We start from the raw sequence: 22,594 nt of genomic DNA, 5'->3' as shown, positions 1-22,594 counted from the left end.
CTAAGGAGTGCCCAAGCTTCGAGTTACATTTAGAAACATCCAGCCTGGGTACAGGAACACATTTGCAAGTGATGCTTTTTTACCGTGTAACGTCTCTTTTCAGCCGCTTGAATGTAACTGCATTATCTTGGTGAGTGGCAGCCAGCAGGGATGGATGAAATGGGAGGTTAATCTGCATCGGCCATCTCTCTTGATTTCTCCTTCATTTCCATTTCTTTTTAAAATGGAAGTTCCATTAAAACAGCAGCACTTTTCTATTAAATAAGTAACAGAGAAGAATGACTGCCTCTGTATCTCATCAGCAGTGAATCTTTTTAAAATCACTCAAGAGGCAAGGCTCAAATCATATATTTAATAAGAACCACTTCGATATCACTTTTTAAAGCAATTAACATATTATTAGTGATAAGCACAAGATGCAACAGATCCAGATTTCTAAGACAGATTTCTACGGTTTAGGAGGGTGCAGACGTCGGGTCGTCGCCTCAGCAATCATCTCTGCATGTCACGAACCAATGTCAGAACAGAACTTCTGTTACATGGACAGCGCAGATAAAATTCTCACTTTTAATCCTGATTTTGCTTGTGCTGCTTCTTTTCAGTCATTTGAAAGCACTCTGTGTACACCAGTGAGAATGGGCAAACCACCTCCGCAGGGTTTCTGCCCCACCTGAGGGTCCTGGAGCAAAGCGTTCGTTTCCACCGTGACCTTCCTTTTGGATATTCAGGCATTTGTTTTCCTCCTGGAGCCGAAGGAAAGGCATCTCTGAACCTTAATGTTTTAAAGGATCAAACTGCTCATTGCCAACAGGCCTGAGGGCAAGCTCCCAAGCGCAGGTACCTCACCTCCACCAGGCAGCACAAATGGCACCGGGCAGCTGGAGGTGCTCAGTGGTGTCCCCTACTTCTGGCAGGGGCTGCTGCCTTCTGAGCGGAGCTGTGTGGACACCCCAGAGTGACTTTAGCTGACAATCCGGTGCGTTAAATAGAGCAAGTCCCCCCTGCCTGGTGGCTGAAGCATGTCCTGCCAATTACGGTAGCTGAGGTGTAGCCACACATACATTTCTGCTGCCGGTGACGGGGACAGAAACCTCCAGCAGCTGAAGCAGATGGAAGGCTGGGGGCGGTGACACCTTATACCACCACGATTAAATCTGACAAAGCCCATCTGTTGGCACCCTGAGCACTGGCAGGACTAGAGCTGAACTGGGAACCATGAATTACAGCACAGGCAACATCCGAGGGCTTTCTGGTTGTTTATCCTGAAAGATGCAGCCTTTTCCCAACACTAAACAATATGTGGCTTTCACTGATGACTGACAGCAAACTGATTACTCAATTAAAGGGCGTTTTACCATTTTGACTATTAGCTGTGAAGTCTCAAATCCCCCAGACTTTCCTGGAGCCCACTTCATCCGCAAATTACTTTTCTTAGAAGGCAGCAACAAATGCAAGGGGAAACATTTCATGCATCTAAAGACATTGTGATCATATTGGTTTTGTAAGTGCTAAAATTTATTACACAAGAGATGATGCAACAGCGAATAAGAGAGCAAAATTCTACATTGACTCCCTACATTGCAATTCAGGGCAGCTAAGAGGTTTTACTTCATTAAGGAAAGCAAGGGAAAAAAATCAGAGACAACCCCAATGGATGGGGAAGTCTTGTCAAGCCTAAATGAACAATCAGTCCTATGTGACGCGCACTGCTGTAGAAGGAACAATGAAATATATCTGCTTCTGTCCAATAAATTACTAAAACATCAGTTATAAACCTGCTGCATGGCATTGAAAATTAAACTCATTAAACATCCAGGTAGCTTCATCCTGATGCAAATGGAAGACAGGCATGAGTGCTCTGCAGCAAACAACTCTGTGCACATCCCATCTTTGGGAAACATATTTACACATACATCTCATATATTAATATATTTTAGTGCACCCTAGCCAGAGGGCAACCAGAAAGAGTATTATTCTGTGAGAAGGACAGGAGATGGGCTGGCTTCTCCTCTCCACTGAGTGAAGCCTGTATCCACTCATTAGTCTAGCATCCATGTAAAGCAACTTTGCAAGATGACGTTTCCCTTTTCCAGGTAGCCAGACATCAGGACCCCAGAGCAATGGTCTCCCACAATGGCTGGGTAGATTTGGTAGCCAAGATTACTGCAAGCCAAGAAAAGCAGGTAAGTTTGCCCCACCATGCTAACAAGCCTCAAATGACTTCAAGGTCAAGAATTTCAGTCAAACTGCCATTTATTAGTCTCCCTGTCCCCTCCTTACTTCCCCACAGTTTATGAGGGTCTGCAGTGACACACACTGTTTGGGGTGGACCTTGGCCATAGTCACACACTCAGCAGGCAGGAGAGGTGTGCTTGAGCCTCAGGAAGAGAACACCACTGTAAAGTTATGGAAACTACCACCATTGATGTGTTCATTGAGAGCAAGGATGCCTTAAAAACAAACCCTATAGCCTCCATGGGAGGTAAGCCCGAGGGGGACTTCCTCTCTTTCTTTTGTGTTACCTGCTCTCAGCCTGTTACATTCACCAGAGCAGCATCCATCCTCACTTCTACAAGAAAAGACAAAAAAAGATGAGTCTCCAAAGGGACAGTGCAAGCCAGTGGCCCCGCTGGGAGGGGAAGGTGGATTTGCAGCTCCACGGGCTCCCATGAGCAGGAAGCATCCTGCCAGCCTTACTCGCCATGCTTGAGTCCAACTAACACCCAAAAGGGCAGGCAACTGCCCAAACAGGCAGGCAGACATCCGAGATCTTTTCTACAGGGAACGCATTGGAGGTCTCCATGGGAGGGACTGGTGCTGCATATGGGGCTGGCTTGGCCAACAGCAGTGCGGGGGCAATGGAGAGGGGGCAATGGGAAATCGGTGTTTTTATTCAGCAGCATTTTGTTTGATGACATCTTTGATTAAAGGTTGGAAAGATCCACGGGAGCTACAGGGGTGAGCTTTGACTCTCCCAGACTCAAGAGAGGGGCTGCTGGATGCAGCAGCAAGAAAGGGAGGAGAGGATCTCGCAAAACACTATATCTTTCAAACTCAGCTCATCTGGGGCTCGGCAACCTTCTCCTCTCACAAGCACATACATTTTTATGCTTGCCAGGCAGGTATATCCAGGGTGTCTCGACTCTGATCACGGTGCAAACCCACCTGGCCCTTTGGGAGAGCTTGGAGTCATCTGAGAAAGCAACAATTCCCTGTCAGTAAAATGCTCACAAGACTGCATGAGCTTATTACAGTCATTCCAGCAGAAATAAGTGGTACCTTTTAGAGTGCTTGCCAGAAGGAAATAGCAGTTCTGACCCAATTCCACACAGTTGGAATCAGCTGTGGGAGACTAATACACAATAAAAATAAAAAGACACAAATGCCCATTTCCCCCATGTCCTCTCCTAATAACATGAATAAAGCTCTGTTTTGATATTTTGTCCTTTCCAAAGGAGTCCATTCGGATCAGTCCAAGTCAGCCGTGTTTCAAGTCAAATTCCCCTGACTCTTCCGCCTTTTACTTGATGAAATTTTTAATCGTCCACCTTTGTCCCGTGCAGCTGCGAAGAATCAGATCAATGCCAGCCATTCCCCTGTTCTCCACTTCCAAGCATCGTCCCGTTCCCTTGTTCAGGATGGCACCATTCTAAAATTAAAAGATATGGGGAAAATATTTTAAAAATTACAGACATGGGGTTGCCTATGAAGCAAGCCAGGACTGTGCGCTGCCCAGGAGTGCAGCTGTGTTCTTGTGCGCTGCTGGAAAGTGCACAGCACTTAGCTGGGTGATAACGCAACAACATAATCCCTAAAATGATCAAGGCGAATTGAATGAGCAACCTTTATCATTGACAACACAGGTGCCTAACACATCAGCAGCCAAAGGACATCTGTAACCTTTAAATAGCACGGCTGCACCCCTGCATCAGGAAGGTGTGACACTGCTGTAGAACGTTTGTTAGTTACACTCTGCTTTGGGACAAAAGTACTATTTTTTTCATGTATTTCACCATAGATTATCTGTAAGAAACAGAAATCTGGAAGTCATCAGCAGGGCAGGTTACATCCACCTGAGGGTATCAGGGAAACTTCTACTGGACATTGTCCTAAAATACTGTTCCTGTCTCTGATCCCTCTTAACCCTTTCCCTCTGCCCTAGGACCTGGCACCTGCTCTTGCATGGGATCATTTCGTCTTCACCACACACTGTCTCACACCAAGGACAATGTGCCGTAGCCCACGGTCTGGGGAGCAGAGGGGCAGCATCGATGGCAGACTGCTACGGACCTGTATGAAACTCCAGCGCTTATGGAGGCTGCTCTTGACCTTCTCGCAATCGAGGAGCTGAGGGAAGCGGCTTTTCACGTTATCCACCAGGCAGCGGGTATCAGGTAGAAGAGTCGTGGTCCCAAGGGCACCGAGATGTAGGAATCCCTCCTTGGTGTAGCGTGCAAGCTGGGGACAGGGAAGGAGAGGAAGAAGATCATCAGTATCTTTGGAGCATCATTAAAAAGTGGTAGAGGAAAGGACAAGTTTGCAAAGCTCCAGAAAAAAGCCCAAAACTGTGAGGATGATGCACAAAGTACAACTGACAAGAGGAAAAAGACAACTTTTTCTAGCTTTTTTTTCTTGTTTCAGGGCTTCTTTGCAGATGCAGGTGAGGAGCTGGAGCACAGGGAAAGGATAAGAAGAACTCTGAGCCTTCAACCCATCCTGGGGCAGACTCCTCCAGCCTCCTCTGGGCCTGAACTCTCTGTAGGTTGGGGCAACGGATAATTTCCCCTGATTTTCAGCTGGAGCCAGCTGCCTTGGCCAGTCATGCTGGCCCAGCCTGTGGCTTCTTGCATGCTTGGCGAGCCAGCCTTGCTTTGGCCTGCAAACGATGTTGCTGGTGTGTCTGGCACAGCCCCCCAGCAACTCCAACAGCAGCTGGGCAGCAACGGCAGCCAAAGGGGGACAATATATAACTGGCCCTGTTCCCTGGAGATGAAAGCCCAAATCCTCCCCAGGGCTCAGCACCGAAGCAAAGGCTCAGGATTGCAGGTAACCCCCGCGATACCCCCTGCATCCAACTGCTCAGTGCTCCCAGCGACCCATCTCGGCTGCCAGAGGGATGCAGGCTGGGAGCGGGGGCAGCACCGATGGTCTCAGGGGCGTTGGGCAGGTGGCGTGCAGCTGGCACTGAGATGGCACCGAGACAGCCCCGCTGCTGCGGCGGGGCCACACACAAAGAGCTCCTCCATTTGCAGTGTTTAAGGAATCCCACCAAAATATTTCCCTAAACATATTTAAATTCAGGAGTGAAAAGAGATGAATGACAGAGGGCTGCCTTTTTATAGTTCAAGGGAAAGATATACACAGCTGCTTATTTAAATTATGAATCAACCCATTATCTAGCAGACAAATAAGGAGTATTCAGTACATTAATTAACTGAGCATATCTGTGACCCAGATGCTTAAAAAGAGACAGTAAATTGCACTGGGAGTTCAGGTTATCTCAGTTAGAATAATTAAACACTGAAAATCAAGTTAAAACAATGTAACAGGGTCCAACTCCAGCGAATAACTGCAGATACAGTTATGATGCTTGAAGCCGACTTTGCCTTCCCTCTGCGATGCTGGCTGCAGGTGTAGGTGTGCTGAACCCTCTGTCTGGCCCCGGTGCTGCCTGTCCTCCTTGGGATGGGCGGCTGGTGCACTCTGCTCCCAGCTGCTGGTGGAGTTACATGTTTAGCCAATGTGTTGTGTATCAAAGCAAGAACTCCCCTACCTTATACCTCACCGAGATCCATTTGCCAACGGTATCCACTCCAGAGGGGGATTCAGCTGTGGTACAAATGCAGAGGCATGCCCGCAGGGCAGCCCACACCCTACAACTGATGCTGGCATGGGGCAACGTACAGTACCGCGGTACAGTCCCTGCTCTTCTGCCCCCCAAATCCCTTTGCAAGACGGTGCAGAAGAGTGCGTGCCTCTTTAGCTTTACAGTAATTCCTCCTCCAAAGTGCTGTGCTGGCACAGCAGCGATGGAAAGGAGGGCAGCCTGCAGAGCTTAAAGCCATAAGCACCACCTCCTCCTCCTCCTACCGTTTCACTATCTCCCCCAGACACGGGGTGCCCCACTGCAGAACGAGGATCCTTTCCACCACTGAGCTCAGCTCACACTGTGACGGGCTCCTGGCAACACAGCTGCCCAGTGCATGAGGCTGGAGCAACCCAGGAATGACCCCCTGGGCATCTCCAGCCCAGCTGAAGGCTCAGATTCACATTATTTGTTTTTAGCAGGTTGCTGTTTTGATGAGCCGAGCCTCAAGCGAGACGGTGCTCTCAGCCTGACAGTGTGTTTTTAACCATGCAACTCATCTGAATTGGTATTTCACCACCAACACAGAGGATGAGGCCACCTGACTTGCAAAAAAGAAACAGGTATATAAAGGAAAAGACAAAAAAAGACAAACCCTCTCAATGACAGACATTAGAAATCATCCAGAGGTCCCAAAATGGGCAGTGCAAGTTCCTCTCCTCCTGCTTCCGAAATGTTTCCTACCATGTAAATAATTAGTGCGCTAGACACTAGACACTTTCTTTTTTTATGATGTTTGGCAGCTTGTTTTCAGACAGTTGGCCTAATGCCCACAAGGCAACATGATTTCTGCTCTTACATGTTATCGCCTAATGTGGTGGGAAAATAAGTAGAGCAAAAATAAAATCTTTCCTGAGGAAGGGAGTGGGGTGGAGGCTGCAGGGAGACAAAACAAGCTGAAAAACAAACATGGGTATTATGAAAAATGCATTAAGTGTATCTATTAGATGTGTCATCTACTATGTATAATAGACAGATAAATAAAGCCCTGAACATGTGTCTGGATCTAGCACACTGCCTAACGCCTGATCTACTCTGCCTAGCACAGCAGAGGCTCAGCAACAGCCGCTGCAGCCTTCGAGCCTGTCCAACCACCAAACCCGAGTGATTATTCCCAAAAAATCCAAACTCATGAGTGAGAGCCGCACTGCGCTCTCAAGACAATTAGGGATTTTTTTTTCTCTTGGGATATTTTGCCTTTGATGCCTTAATTCTTTTGTTATTTTGCTCCTCTCCGGAGCAATCTGAGGGTCTCAACCACAAGGTGAGAGGGGCGAAGCACATGGGTAAATGGGGAGTCCGGCAGTGAAGCACCGATCCTGCTGCCATTCGGTTTTTCTTGAGCAATAAAAAGAAAGAAAACACAGAGCAGAGGCAGGCACTCGGGATGGCCCCACAGGCAGCTGTGGGGAGTGTAGCTGCAGCCTGGCCAGTGCTTTCTACCTGTATTTGACCAGTTAGAGAAGAGATGGGAAGCACTTCTGACTCATCACCACATAGTGCATTGACCAGTATCTTAAAGAGCAGCTTCAGACAGTGCGCTCGTGTAAGACCTGAGCCTACCTCAGAAGCTGAAGATGCCATACAAATGCTTTCTAGTATCAGTAAATTACATGTGCCACTGTTATTAAAACCTTCTGAATGGTTGCAGCAATTCGCCAGCTCAGCTTTTTAAGCAAACTTGCCCGCTTCAATGTGGTAGCACAGCCCCAGACAATGATCTCTGGGAAAGGTGGTTGATGAGAAAAGTTGAGTGAACAAGATGTTCTAGTGAGAGGCTTCTGCAAGGGCTCACAGGGATATTCAGCACCAGTGAAAAATACCCACAGGGTAACTAACACCTCTCCTTGGCTCAGGGGAGCACAGGAGGGCCTGCCATGAGCAAGATTTAAATATGATCCTTTGGACACCACATTTGGAAGTCTCAGCTATGTAATTGTGTAAATCTTGCTCTGGAGTGTACCTGTGTCTGTGCTCTTCCCCTCTCTTCATCCTCACAGCACAGCCAGGTAAGCTCTTCCCACAGGACCTAGGAAGGCCCTTCCGCCAAATGTTCTCCTGATGGACAACAACAGTTTTCTCCTCTCAGATGTCTGCTAAGGATTGTCCCTCCCATTCTTCATTCTGTCACTGCTGACCACCCCAAAAACATTGCCTAGGTCAGCAAGTGTCTGAACAAGGCTACTCCCTTGGAGATCCCATGCCTGCTTTGCAGTCACCACTTATTTCCTCATATGACCATCATGGTGCTGAAAGATAAGAAAAGTTTGTCTTTTTTCATAGAAAATTATTTCATTGATGAAAAAGGAGGTTTTGCCAAAGTGCAGGAAGTTATTGACAGCCCACGTCACTGTTAAGTCCAGTGATATTTTGTCTAACAAAACTGTTTTCTTGGCTTTGTGGAAAGGCAAATCACTGAAGTCATCCATGTTTAACTTCCACCCTCTTGCCCCTCAAAAAACTTTAAAGTGATCTGTGCTACGTCTCACTGCCTGCTAAGCAGGTTTGTCAGCCTCCAGGAAGCAGACCAAGGTGAAGGATATGGCCAACCCAGCAGGAAAAAGACAAACACAGGGGTACCAGCCTGAGGAAATGCCTGAAGGAATTACCTAGCCTGGCACAGGACAAGAAACAAAGGGAAAGACCAACAGAAAGGACCAGAGAAAAATAGCTTAAAAATATTAACAATCTAACCATTTAAAACTGGTTAATATTAATGAGGTCTTAAACCTCTTAATTGATGTAAGTGACCCAAAGCCACATCCTCAGAGAGAAACACTGATTCATACCCACAGTCTTATGAACACGCTTCCAGACAGAACTGCATGCTGGTAAAACTGCATCTTGCAAAGTCCCCCACCCAGAGGTTGGGTCTGGGGGGCTGCTCTGCCCTGGGGGGACCCACACCCCCAGGCGATGGCAGGAGGGTGGTGGGGCACACGGCCGCACACGTGCCCAGTGCATCGCTCGGGCTGATCTCCCACCGGCAAGCGTGCACCACCCATACATCTTCTTTGATTATTGTTTCTGGCTGGCTGCATCTCAGGGATGGAAGAAAGTTAATTAGACGTCTTAACACCTGGGAAATAAAAGCCTTGATGACCTTCATTGACTCTATTGGAAAATAATTTAGGGTTGTTTAGCTTCCTTTCTGCACTGAGCAGATCATCAATTAGCAACCATAAGTAAAGTGTACAGTATTTTCTTTTTAACACCATTTAATCTGATGTGCTGTTTTGTCACCCTTGATGCTGCTGTGTCCTGGATGATCTCGGTATTGATGGCTTTGTCCTCAAGTCCTGATGCTTAAATGGGCAAAACATATTTTATCCTATAATTAAATGAAATGCTCTGCTGGGTGAACATTATCTTAAGTTTTATAGTATTATAGTGCTTTCCATCGCCCTAATGTATCACCATAGTTCTGTCACTCCAATGAGGTATTACTATATTATTAGTGTAATACATCATTACAGCAAGGTGTTTTCATGATGTATCGCTTAAAAGATGAAGCCATCAGTAAGAAAAAAAATCCACAAGCAGGCTTAATATAATTACAGGATAAAAGGATACTTCATCATGAAATCTGACGATGATTTGACCTGGAAGTGAATGAGAGCAGGGAAACCAGAAAGCTAAGGGAAAGAAGAGAAAACCTAAAAATTTACCCCTGTGATAAACGCTGTAACGGAGGTGCTGTGTGTAAAGATCTCATCTGCATTCAGTGCAAGGTACGGGATTCATCACATCCAACCGATCCATCTGGATGCTACACGCTCAGCTTAAACCGACTGGCAGTCAGCAGCAGAGAGAGCAGACACTGAAGATACAGTGCAGGCTGCCCTGCCTTGGATGGGACACATCTCTCCCCACGGAGCAGGTCATTCCCCCTCTCTCTGTGCTGGGCTGCTCATCTACAGATATGCAGCAGCCACAGTGGAGAGTAGCACGGTGTGGGGATGGACTTGGAAAGAGTGAGGCCTTCCAAAAAAATCCCACCATGACCTGGCGTGGCAGGGAATGGGACCCACAACACCGCTGTCCTTGCGGCATTAAAATGTCACACCATCCCCTTGCTCGCTGCAGCTGAGGAACCTGTGCCTTACCTGTGAAATGCATTTAAATGAGTACGGCTGGGCCACAGTATCAGGGAGAGGAGTGGAGGTTTTAGGAGACTACATGAACATTGGGCACAGGCACCACTGGGTGTGCGTTCGGATATCCAAAAGAAATTGCAAATCCTTGTGGTTTTCACATTATATATATATATATATATATATATATAAATAAACCAAGCGAGCTATTTGAACGAAGTGTTTACATTACTTATAATTATATTCCCAGTAATAAATTACACCATGCAGCCCATTAATTAAACAGTAGTAGTGAAAGTCCAATTTCTTTTGTGCGGCGCCTGTGCTTCTGCAAAAGGCTAATTTCAGAGCTTCTGCACTCACTGATAGCTACTTTGAAAAAGCATTTTCAATGAGTTAAACTAATTGCACGTATCACGAAACAAAAGAACTGCCAAGAACCGGCTCTCAGCTGAAGAGGAAAGGGACAATGTGGAGGTGGAAGACCAGGAAGAAAACTCTGTGCTGAGCTTGCGCGACAGGCGACCTGAAGGGAGCCAGCAGCACTGCAACGTTTGACTTCAGAACGTCAGGTAGAAAAATAAAACATCATTAAGTTTAATCACAAAAACAGCTGAGGAAAAAATAAATAACGTGCTTGTAGTCATTCATCTTAAAACCCAGGGTTAGCAGACAACGTCAGGCTAATTCAGTTTCTCATACTATAATGCACTTAGAGATTTAAGTTTCTATCCAGAGAGTCCAAAAGACAGTTTGCGCCATTTAAGAACAAAAATGTGCGCATTGAAGCAACAGCTAGGTTATATTTAGCAGTGACTCGATCAGCCACAGCTGACTGATCTTTGTTTAAAGGCAAGGATAAACCCAACTGAGATTTGTCTCTACCCCAGACACCTCCCACAGCTGGTTCTTAGGCTCAGGTTGCTCCTGAAGTTCACAGTTCAGGCTCAGATGAGCTCTGGGACTACTTAACCCTGGTGAGCATGGAAAGTCCAGGGTGACCATATTGTGAGAACAGGCTCTTTATGCATTCCTATCACTTGAACGAGAATTTTTTTTTAACTGAAAATAAACATCCTTGAGCATGCTGGACCCCAGATACTGAGGCTGCCACAGTCCAGTGTCCTGCAGCTCTACATCCCCACTGGACTCCATCTCAATCTTCAACTCATCCACACGCCAGTGAGTCTCATTATGCAGGTGGAGAATTAAAAGACATGTTTAAGGTTGAGGTCTGTGATAAAACAGAGAACTGACATCCTGTCTTGCTAAGACCTGATTAATGCTCCAGGTTTTCATCCAGATTTGATGAGCTAATCCTCAAGTCATGACAAAAAAGTCAGACCTTGTCTTAGGGAAGCTACCAGGAATGGGATCACACATTCTTAAGACCCTAAGGAATGGTTACAAGATTTTGCTGTGAACTTTAATATGTTTTTCCCACCTGAAAAGCAGCAGTTGGGGCACCTCCCTTCTTCATAAAGACCTCATCCCATGTATGGGCTGCATGAGCACTGTGGAGGATGGATTAAAGAAAGTTCTGTTTTTAAGACTGAGTTACTTATCTCTGGTATTCACACAGGTATTCAATATTGGGGTATTCAACAGGAGACACCCAAATCCAAGCTACAACCCACCATGGGCTAGAACACATCTGGACCTAGCAAACTTGTCACTGCAGCCTCTGTTTGACCTGGAAAGCTCTGATGCTTGAATTGGAGATCTGCTCAATAAATAAATAATCATAAATAAATTGGGAAACCTTATACTGTCTGGTGGGGCACTCTTCTTCCTCTCCCCGCTCTCCTTTCTGATTCATGGGAGAAATTTTCACAGGCAGGGTTTTATTATGCAAATACCTGCAGGTACTTAATGGGATGGTCTTTATTTCAGAGTTTTGATCTCAATGAATGCAACTGTGGTGCTGAGCTTTGCTACGTAACATTATGAGGGAACCAGAAGTTGCCCCTCTCCACCCCTGCACGGAGATCCCGGTGACCCTGGAGCAGAGGTGCAGGGCAGGCTTTCAGAGCTCCTCAGAGCAGAAGTTCAACCACTGGCTTTGAGCATTTCTATGTAATTGATGCACTTCTGGGTGAAGATGAAGGTTTGATACAGTAACTTGCCTTTGATGGTATGGTGCTGTGTCACCTGTGGGCTTTATCACAGCAGTTTGCTGCTGTGTGGTAATTTCAACGGGACTTTGGTGCTCACAAAGCTTTAGACACGTGGTCCTGGCCCTACAGCAGTTCTCAGCCTAAACCTGTGTCATCTAGCAGCACTGATGGCTCTGGTTTGGGGGTCGTGATATTAAACTAAGCTGTTGGAATGTGGGGTCAATGCCAGAGTAACATCATGATGCCAAGACAGAAATGGTGGAATGACAAGCCAGGGTTGTCTTACTGGGTAAGGGAAGAGCACAGCGTCCAGGTCTTCCCTAAAACACGGAAAGACAGATTGTTGTCCTGCAAGTAAAAAAAAAATTCCACAAACACCTTAAACTTACCTAACTCAGCATCGTGGCACAGTTGGGATAGGATTGTCTCAGCTAACCTCCCCCAAATCAGTGTTAAGCTTCCAGAGTAACATTCATCCTCTTGGCAACAGAGAGGGACAGGCGGGACCTGCCCCACTGTGCCATGGGTGTCCTCCTGCGGCACATCTTGCCTGCCTTTGAGAGAAGCTGGATGATGGCTTCAGCATAGAAACTTGGTGTTCAGACAGATTTTAGGTACAGTTTTGCCCCAATTTCTAACCAGACCAGTAGATGCTACTCCTTCAGCACAAGTGTGGCCGATCCAGAGACGGTAACAGGGAAATATTTCTGAGTCTGGCAATAAGCACGGGCTTCTCAACAAAGAGGAAAGAAAAACAACAAGAAACAGACTTGTCGCAGAGGAGTTTATCCCTGTTTCCACCCAAGCATAGTGACAGCAGAGCCCATCATCTGCAACCTCCCTGCCATGGCTAAATTTCCAATACAGACAGCCACAGCATTTACATGGGCAACGCAAACAAAAGCAGAATGTTGATCAAATCCTGATGATAAACATGCAGGACATCACTGGATAGAGCTAAACTGCCAGAAGAACAAGTGCTGCTACTCTGTGGCTTTAGAGAGGTCAGGCATGATTTCGATAATGAAAGAAAACATAAAAATCACATCATAATTCATGAAAACCCCATGTGTTCTAAGTTGGCCATTCTGCTTCCATACCTAAACAGAAACTTGTTGTATTTTCTCCTTAAAGATTGTAGGGGAGAAGGACATTGTGCTAAGGGATTTGCATGATGAGATGATGACCATGAGGCACACAGAAATCAAATGAAAACACAAATTACAGGATTTAGGCAAACTACTGAAGTGAGTATATGGACAGAGAGAAGAGAAAAGCAGAGGTGGGGAGGGGGGCTGGAGAAGGGAAGTTAGTGGGGAACTGGGCAAATTATCCCCGGAGCTTAGTCCAGCTTAGTTGTTGGTTTAACAGATGCCAGCAGCGACAGAGCTACTGTTATACCCTGTTTTGTTCCAACTCTACTGTGATCAAACCAGCAGCATTCCTGTGCTGCTTTCTTCTTAAAATATGGTAAGAGATAAAAATACAGAAGAGGCTGCGTTAGTTTATCATTACTAACTTTCAGTATTTGACACATTCAATAATCCTCTAAAAGATATGAGATCTAGAGTGAATCTTGGAATGATTATTTTTAACCTAGAATGAGCTTAAAATTAAGATAAGAAGCTTTTGGTTTGCTCCAAAACTTCTGGAGAGGCAAAAGAGGTGCTAGAAAACTAATGCTATGGTAAATCCCAGCCAAGCTGAAATGGCTAATTATCATCCTGCTAAAAAGCACTGCTTGTTTTCTTTACCCAGTTGATATGTTTTTACTCTGCTGGGTGAAAGAGAAAGGAAATGTCTTAAAATGCTCTGCTTGTGTATGCTCTGCTCTGTTCATTGGCTATTTGCTTTCAGCATTATTTACCCTTCTCTTGTTTTTTACAAATTATGCTTTTACTTGCAGCTCTGGCATGATTATGGTAATCCAGAAAATAGCTACTCTAGGAGGACCTGGAAAAATGCACCCTTATATCTGATATGTTTTTAACAAAGAGCTGGACCTTACACATCCAAGAGAGAAGCCAACAGACATGTTGCACATCCATGCTCTGCCCTCTGTCCATCCAGCCTCTGCTGGGTACCACTGGCTCCTGACACAGAATCACAGAATCATCTCAGTTGGAAAAGCCCTTGAAGCTCCTCCAGTCCAACCATGAACCTCACCCTGACCGTTCCCAACTCCCCCAGATCCCTCAGCGCTGGGTCAGCCCGACTCTTCAACCCCTCCAGGGATGGGGACTCCCCCCCTGCCCTGGGCAGCCCATTCCAACGCCCAACAGCCCCTTCTGCACAGAAATCCTTCCTCAGAGCCATCCTGACCCTGCCCTGGGCAGCTTGAGGCCATTCCCTCGGGGCCTGGCGCTGGGGCCTTGGCTCCAGAGACTCATCCCCCCTCTCTGCCCCCTCCTTTCAGGGAGCTGCAGAGGGCCAGGAGGTCTCCCCTCAGCCTCCTCTTCTCCAGACTAAACCCCCCCAGTTCCCCCAGCCGCTCCCCAGCAGACCTGTGCTCCAGACCCTGCCCCAGCTCCGTTGCCCTTCTCTGGACACGCTTGAGTCATTCAATGGCCTTTTTGGGGTGAGGGGCCCAAAACTGAACCCACTCAGCGAGGGGCGGCCTCCCCAGGGCCGAGCCCAGGGCTCATATCCCTTCCCTGTCCCTGCTGGCCACACCAGTGTTGACACAAGCCAGGATGCCATTGGCCTTCTTGGCCACCTGGGCACACTGCAGGCTTCTGTTCATCCAGCTGTCAATCATCCCCCAGGTCCCTCTCTGACTGGCAGCTCTCCAGCCACTCTTCTCCAGGCCTGTAGCCCTGCTGGGGGTTGTTGTGGTCCAAGGGCAGCCCCCGGCATTTGCCCTCAGTGAAACTCCCCCAGTTGGGCTCAGCCCATGGCTCCAGCCTGTCCAGGTCTCTCTGCAGCCTCCCTGCCCTCGATCAGATCAATGCTCCCACCCAACTGGGTGTCATCTGCAAACTGACTGAGGGTGCCCTCGATCCCATCGTCTAGATTATCAGTAAAGAGACATGGTCCCAGCAGAGTAACTCCTCACCTGCGGTCCCCAGCCATGGCACGGGTACAATATTGCCGTGTGGTTCTCCTGTGGGCCCTGGTCAAGGCAGACATCTTTTGCCTTGTTGTTTCGAAGCTGTAAGAAATAAAAAGTGCAGGGTTATATGGCCCTGTCTCTTAGGAGATAAGCAATAAACTGATGTGCAGCAATGTCTCTAGCCTCTCTTGCTATAGAAAGAATACACGGTGCTATATCACTAGGCATAATCAGGCAGAGAAAGGTTTAGTGCACCATATGTTTTCTTTAAATACAGGGGCTAATGATGACTGCTTTTATATAATAATCACCATTCAAAGGAGCCAACTTCCTTGAACACAGTTTTCTTTGTATTTGGTCATGTGTGGTGGTAACAAATATATTTTTAGACTGCCGTCAGCATGTTGCCAGGAGCCTGAAATCAATGCAGAATCGCTTGTATTTCATTGAAATCTCAAAGCGCTCAAAAAGGTAGGGGAAAAAAGTCCAGCTAGCACAAGGAGCCCCTTCAAATTGTCACAGGGGTGCAGGAGGAGACACAGAGATAGCAAACCAGCCATCAAGTACTGAAGGACACACTTTGGAGAGAGCATGGAAGTGCTGGGTTCATGCTACAGAGCCACTGGGTGTGTTAATGCAGAGATGTCCTCTCTCCAGTCTCCCCATGTAGGTCAACTCCAATAATGCATTTGAAAAAAACTACTTTTGGGGAGGTTTTAGCTTGAAGGCATTAAGTAGTTTTGTTAATAAATCTTTCTTAAAATCAACACCCATCTGGGGTGCGTGGTCTGTGCTTCAAGGAGCCTTCTCAAGCTGCCACTGTTCCATGAGACCTACTGCAACAGAGGATTAGCAGTTCCCATAAATGCCTGGTTTTATATTCCCAGTACAGTCTCAAAGCCAGCAGATACTGAATTAAGTCTCCTTACTTTATCTCGTCCCTAAGCTGTTGTGACAACACACTGTATCCTCCAGAGACCTTGTAAGGAATTAGGCTGAGTTTAAGTCAAAGGGTTTGATAAGATGACTATGTATTATGTGTACATACAGCTGCTTAATCCATGGAGTAAATGGGCAATATAGATAATTTTCTGTCAATTCAGTAAATGAGGTATTAAAATATTTTACTGTATATGATCTCCAAAATCAGAAATAAATCCTAAAATAGGTTTTTAGAAGAAACTGTGAAGAGATTTATACAAATTTATATAATTACACACAAATACTAGGTTTTGATCCATATTCCTCTCCTTTCAGGCTATTTCTCATCAGCAACTCACCAGCTGTAAATATCTGATCTAAGGGACTGCTCAGCCTTAATTACCTCTCCATAAGCAATGGTGTTGTTGTATCTTCTCATTTCCGGATAAACGTGGTCCAGATACCACTGGAAATTTTTACACTTCAAGCTCTTCCTTAACGCTTTTCTCTCAGAAACATCCCCAATGTCAATACCTGGATTCTGAAAAATAAAGACACAGCATGTCACTAAACGGTTACTCTTTAAAAAGATTAAAAATAAGCATTTCACTGATGTTTGATATCACTTCTACACAGAGGCCATGCCAGGGAATTCTGGCATGCATGTCCAAGGTGGAAATCATCCCCACAGAGGTCAGAAGGAAGATTTCAGTTTCAGAGCCATAAGTGAGAAGGAGACACGTTCTCACAGGTTTTGAAGATGTCCTTGCAATGGCCATCAGATTGATGCTGGGCACATTTTGGTCCTGGGATGTAATTTAGAAAAGAGAACCCATATGAAGAAGAAAAGGTTTTGAAGGAATTACAAGAAGTTCAGTGTAACAGAGGTGAATTTTCCCAGTGATTGCCCTGGGCTTTGGATCCATCTGGGAAAGACTAAATCTGTCAACAGGAACAATGACAAAGTGTTTTTAAAAGATCTCACCTCCCTTTTTAGGTACTGATGTACAGACTTCCAGAAGAGTTTAACAGATAATGTACATGAGGGTTTAAAAGATGGTCATGTGCTGAATCCTGGAAATGCAAATCCCTGACTGTGCATTGAGCACCAAACCTGTTTCCCTTACACACCAAGGGTGTGTGACCCTATTAAGAGGAAACACAGAGGACAGCACAGTTAAAAGGTATAAAATAAGGGGGGAAAAGAAAAGAAGAAAAAAGAGAAAGGTTTAAGATTCATATATAATAGAGGCAGATATCTGAGAATAAAGGAGAAGAATTACAGGAGAAGAGAAGTTGAGGCTGAACCTCAGAAAAACCTCTTCACAATTTGGACAATTACATGGTGAAATAGTCTCCCTGGAGACACGGAGGAACCCCACAGCTCAAGCCAATTTAAAAGCAGACAAAGCTACAATATCTGTCCCCGAAGGAGTAATCTTACAGGAGCCAGGAGCAGGGGTTGAAGAGAGCTGCCCCGCTTTAACCTTTTATTCCATTACAGAATTCTGTGAACTAATGCAGCAGCCAGGTGAAGGAAACCAAAAGCACATTGCAGCCCCTTTTACTCCTTCCTACAGGTGTCTGGGTTTCTACTCTATTTTAGCTCCTGCTCTTGTCTTTTGCCGTGATCATTAAATACAGCTGGGAAAGCAATTTTCCATTACAATGCTTGTAATGATCTTCTAATGAATTATTCACTCTGCTTTAGAGAAGACACCATTTTAATGCACAACTGGTAGCTCATAGGTAAAAATAAAGATGATTCAGTGTAGACAGGTAGGACAGACTGAAATCTGAGTGGGTGAGATGGGACGCAGAGCAAAGCGGGACGGCAAACCAGTCAGCACCTGAAATACTCAGTTACACAGGGTTTGCCTTGGTTTTGAATACAGTGGCATGGCAAAATAATTCAGCATATATCCATAAACCCCTGCACAATGTCACCTGTCAAACAAGGCTTCTCTAAAATTAAATCTCAATTTTACTGGTAAGACCTATACAAAAATCTCAAATTGTTTTTAGGGTAACCCAGATCTGTTTCCCCAGACCCACTCCTGGTGCCAGTTTGTGTGATGCCACTTTTTCTGAGTGGTGCAGGACCTGTGGCTTCTCGATTAATTTTAATCCCTTTTTGCCATGCTCCAAAGCTGTTCCTGAGCTCTAAACTCAGGCTGAGGCATGGTGTCTCAGCTCTAAAGAGGAATCAGCCTGAGGACCGGAGCTGAATCCACAGTAAATCATGATCTCTGCCTATGGGTGTTTGGGCCTTGCAACCTGTTTATAAGAGACCTGAAATCTCTGTCCTGCAGGCAACTTTCTGCCTCTCTGAACACTTGGAGTGGTGCCTGTCACAGCCAGTGCCCTCCTGCAGCTTGCTGGGTAAACAGCATTTCTTTCCATCTCTATTCATCTATTCCTCAGCAACTAACCCAGGACTCCCCACCACCCCCAGGACAACAAACCAGCAGCAAATCGACCCTTCCCAGGTACCTGTTGTTCTCTAATGCAGTACAAAGCTGCGACTACCGTGGCTCCAAATGCCAGTAAATCTACCCAGATGTAACCTTTCCTCAGAAAGCAGCAGCAGCTCATGTTTTTATGTTTTAATGTTTTTCAAAATGCCCCGGAGCACAGAGCTGTCAGCTGGGGATGCTGCCGCAGCAGAATCAGGACCGCAGCAACTCTTCACAGGGGTGTGATCTGCAAGGTATGAATATTTCATCTTCATTTTTAGCACCAAAGGGGTGGCTGTAAATAACTGCTCACATGGGGTCTGGCCACTCATGGCAATGTTTTTTCCTCACACTTGAACAGAGCAGCCCAGCGCTCGCGCTTAAGCACACTGCCGGTGAAGTGGGTGTCGAGGGGCTCTGCAAGGCACCCTGAATGCCCAAGCCACCCATATCCTGGAGAGCATTGCTGCCTCCCCTCCCCACCACCTCTGCTTCTTCTTCTGGCAGGGTCAGAGGCTGGAGATGGAGGGACTGGCCCAGCTGTGGGTGCTCCCAGAGTGCACCAGGCAGTGTTTCAGAGCTGGGAGGCAGAAGATGCTCTTTGGGTTTCACATGATTAGACGCAACCTGCACGGAGACCGGAGCCCAATCAGCAGGCTTGGACCCACATAAAGTCCTCCTGAAGCCTACAGACCTTTACACAGAAGTGTAGGGCATCACCTAGAAAGGTCCTTGCACAGGATGTGTCCCCTGGGCTTGGTCAGCTTGTCTTGCTGGTGGGTTTTCCAAAGATGCACCATGCTGCGACACGGCAGGATTTACAGGAAAAACAACATTAGACCTAAGAAAATCCAACCATTTCTGTGCAGAAACCAAAGCTATTTAAAGAGAGTGTTTCTGGAGCACATGTACACGGTGCTGCTGTGAGCCACCAACTCCAATCCTTTACCTCTGAACACAGTTTCTAATTGCTGATGGCCTCAACTATCCCAACACTGGGAAAGCAAAGAGCCCAGGCATCTGGACCACACACCATCCGTGGAGAGTGCTGGGCAGTGACAGGATCTGAGAGCTGGGAAACCCAAGTTGGGCTGCATGTCACACAGCCCTGCCCGAGCCGCAGGAAAAAACCTCATGCACTAATGATGCTGATATTAATAATCTTCTGCCAACCGACTTTACAGACGTCTGTGGAGCAGTGTCATGACATAAACTCATGCTGTGTAAACAATCATCAGGGAGATAAACACTACAATACAGGTTTAATTTTTAGAAATGAAAATAAAAACCTATTGTGAACAATAGGCATTCTTCCCACATCTGCAGGTTTTGAAGCATCTCCATCAAAGCCAAGGGAGCTCTGCTGACTTCCCTAGCTGGGATTGCAAAGCAGGGTATTTAAGGCTCTCCATCCAGGGGCAATAAATATAATTCACCATTTTAACCCAATAAAGTGAAGACTTAGGATAAAGTGCAATGGCTGTACCTCCAGCGGCAGGTTCCATGCGATGTAGACGTGCCATTTGTAGTCATCCATCCACACCTCGGCTACCCGCAGAGCATTGCGCTTAGTGTAAAAACCAATGTTGTTGTTGTAGGGCTTCTTCTTGCGCTCGATGTGAGCCACCCTGGAGCAGGGCAGGACCTCCATGCTGCCGCCGCACAGCCACACCTGCAACGCAACCGCACGACACCATCAACACTGGGCTCTGCCTGACACAAAGGGCCCACGTATAAATTAAAGAGAAAGAAGTGCTGGGTTTTGAGGTTTCTATAATATCTATAACACAGAACATCACATCATCTAGCTGACAAGTGGAAACCAGCGGCTAGGTTTGGTCTTTGCTCAACAGTGAGACGCATAGAGAGAATTTAACCTGTGCTCAAGAGCAAAACATGTTAACTTTAGAGGAATCAGGTCTATATCCAGCACGTGGTATTAACACGTTGTAGGATTGGGTGCTGAGATTAGAGTGATGTTGCTACTCAATAAAAAGGATTAGTGACTGGAATAGTTGAAACAATTGCAAGATCTCCTCCTGCAGAAGGGATGACTCAGTGAAACATATGGCAGGGACAGATTTTTCCCACTTGAAAACATTTGTTCATTATTTTTCTTTCACATGCTGTTTAAAATTCCCTTAAATCACAGTTTACAAGTTAATAAAATCTTTTGAGATCTTCTTTTTGTCACACGGAAAGGGAATTCACAGAAGGACTTGCCATACCTGGGTTCTTACCTCCCTGTTTGTCTTCACCAATAAGTTATTTATCATAAATTAAAGAAATGCACCCAGGACACCAGGCACCGGGCAATCGTTACAAACACATATGCCAAACAGGCCTAATAATCCCAGTTTCGCCTATTTTGCAGTCTGCTCCGCATTATCATTTTGCACAGTTGTTATAACACCCATAGTTTCTGGGATCTCTTCCAGGCTCACCACCTTTTATCCCATCTGCGTTCCCTAAATTTTACCGACCCTGCTCAATCCGCAATCCCGGCAGCACGAGGAGCCTCCTGGCTGTATCAGCTGCCCTTTTTCATCTCTAAGCGGTGGGTTTACCTGCTCAACGTGAGGCACGTGCACATCCCAAGCCCAGGTGACACGAGTGAGGGGCCGTATGGAAGGGAGATGTCTTCCCTGGGGTAATCCTGCTGCTCATGCTGTCCTCACTTGGACTGATGCAGAATATAGGAGCCCACATCAAAAAATCAGAGACCCCTTTTATTAGCTGGTACACAAACATGCAGCAAAAAATTCCCACCTTACTCCTGTTCTGCCTTTTGACCCTTCTGAACACTTTTAAATACAATTTCTTGCCTCCAGAGCGAATTCAGAGCTGAACTCTGAGACGAGGGACATGCCCATCCGTCCTATCAAGGCACATCCATGCTTACCTCTGGTCAGCCAAGTCCACAAGGTCTGCCTGAAATTTTGCAACAGGCCACATGATGGCAAAGCAAATAAGAAGTGAACAAGGTAATTCTAAAGAAAAAGAATTCTTTTAAAAAAGGAATATTCCCAAGGCAATAGTTTGACAGAAACTGTCTGTGTTTCTTGCCTGTTCCATTCTTTAGTTTGTCAATGTCTTGGTGAAATAGGAGCATTGAGCTCTGCCCTTGGGTGTTCCCAAAGCTGCTGGGTTCAACCACAACACTGAATAAAACTGCCAGCCCAGGAAGATCCCCAGCACAGCCTGTTTTTGTAGTTTTTGGTATTTGTTAGGTTTTGTCCTGATTTGAGATCAGAATAATTATTTTAAAAATGTAAAAACCGTGATGTAATTAAAATGTCATTTTACAGCAAACTTGCCTCTAGCAGGAAAGGTGCACTATCGTCTTTCTGTGTTTTACTTAAATAATTCACTTGGCTTTATGCTAGACAGCTTTCCTGTATCTCTGCAATATCTGTACAAACTATCTTGAAATGCACACTTTGTAATAACCTGAGAGAAAAAGACTGTTGGGCATTGTGCAAAGGGCAATGGTTATATGCATATCCACAAGTCAGTTCCAGAGACAGATCAATAAAAATTTAATTCAAAAAAGGCACTTATTTAAAGAAAGACCATACTTCTATTTCCTAAATAAAGCCTAAATTGTCATTATAAATTAAAAAGTCTAGCTGTTTTTACAAGGCATTTATAAACATTTCCGCTGGTAACAACAGGAGTAAAGAAATCTATTGCACAGGAATCAGCCAAGTTGCATCCAGCATCGTTGTCCTCCGTGTACTGAGGAGTAAACCATGGCTCCAGGAAGATGCTGCTTTTTTTCCATGTGGCCTGGCAAGAACTTTCCTGCTGCTATCTGAAAATGGATGTGAACAGGTCCACAGGTGACAGCACAGGGGCTGCAATCCAGTGGACATCCTCCATGGCCGTGACACATGAAGTGTACTTGTCCTACAAGCTCAACGTGATGCTTCATCCTTGCAATAACCATGACTGTGGAGCAGAGAACAGCCTGCAGGAAGGCCCCAGACTTGGTTCTCTTGGTGCCAACACGAGATGAGCTGCGAGACACCGCAGCCAAAAGGGCTCAGCAGACCTCCCAGCAAGGCTGGAAATCATCACCTCACCGA

General features: G+C 46.0%; 1 protein-coding gene across 1 annotated transcript in view; it reads right to left on the bottom strand.

The window, feature by feature from the left end:
- Positions 1-338: 338 nt before the first annotated feature.
- The window catches only part of GALNT17 (polypeptide N-acetylgalactosaminyltransferase 17), a 216,140-nt gene continuing 193,884 nt past the window's right edge, over positions 339-22,594 (bottom strand). The window contains exons 7-11 of the mRNA XM_026861537.1: positions 19,993-20,178; positions 16,454-16,591; positions 15,133-15,228; positions 4,291-4,458; positions 339-3,649 (exon numbers count right to left, since the gene is read on the bottom strand). Of these exons, the coding sequence (XP_026717338.1) occupies positions 3,521-3,649; positions 4,291-4,458; positions 15,133-15,228; positions 16,454-16,591; positions 19,993-20,178 (717 nt within the window). The 3' untranslated portion in view covers positions 339-3,520. The remainder of the gene's footprint in view (positions 3,650-4,290; positions 4,459-15,132; positions 15,229-16,453; positions 16,592-19,992; positions 20,179-22,594) is intronic.

This window comes from Athene cunicularia (assembly GCF_003259725.1).
Source record: "Athene cunicularia isolate RWA chromosome 19 unlocalized genomic scaffold, athCun1 chr19_part1, whole genome shotgun sequence".
In the NCBI taxonomy this organism is placed as follows: domain Eukaryota; kingdom Metazoa; phylum Chordata; class Aves; order Strigiformes; family Strigidae; genus Athene; species Athene cunicularia.
The sequence above is the reverse complement of the archived record's forward strand: the minus strand, read 5'-3'. Positions and strand labels throughout refer to the sequence as shown.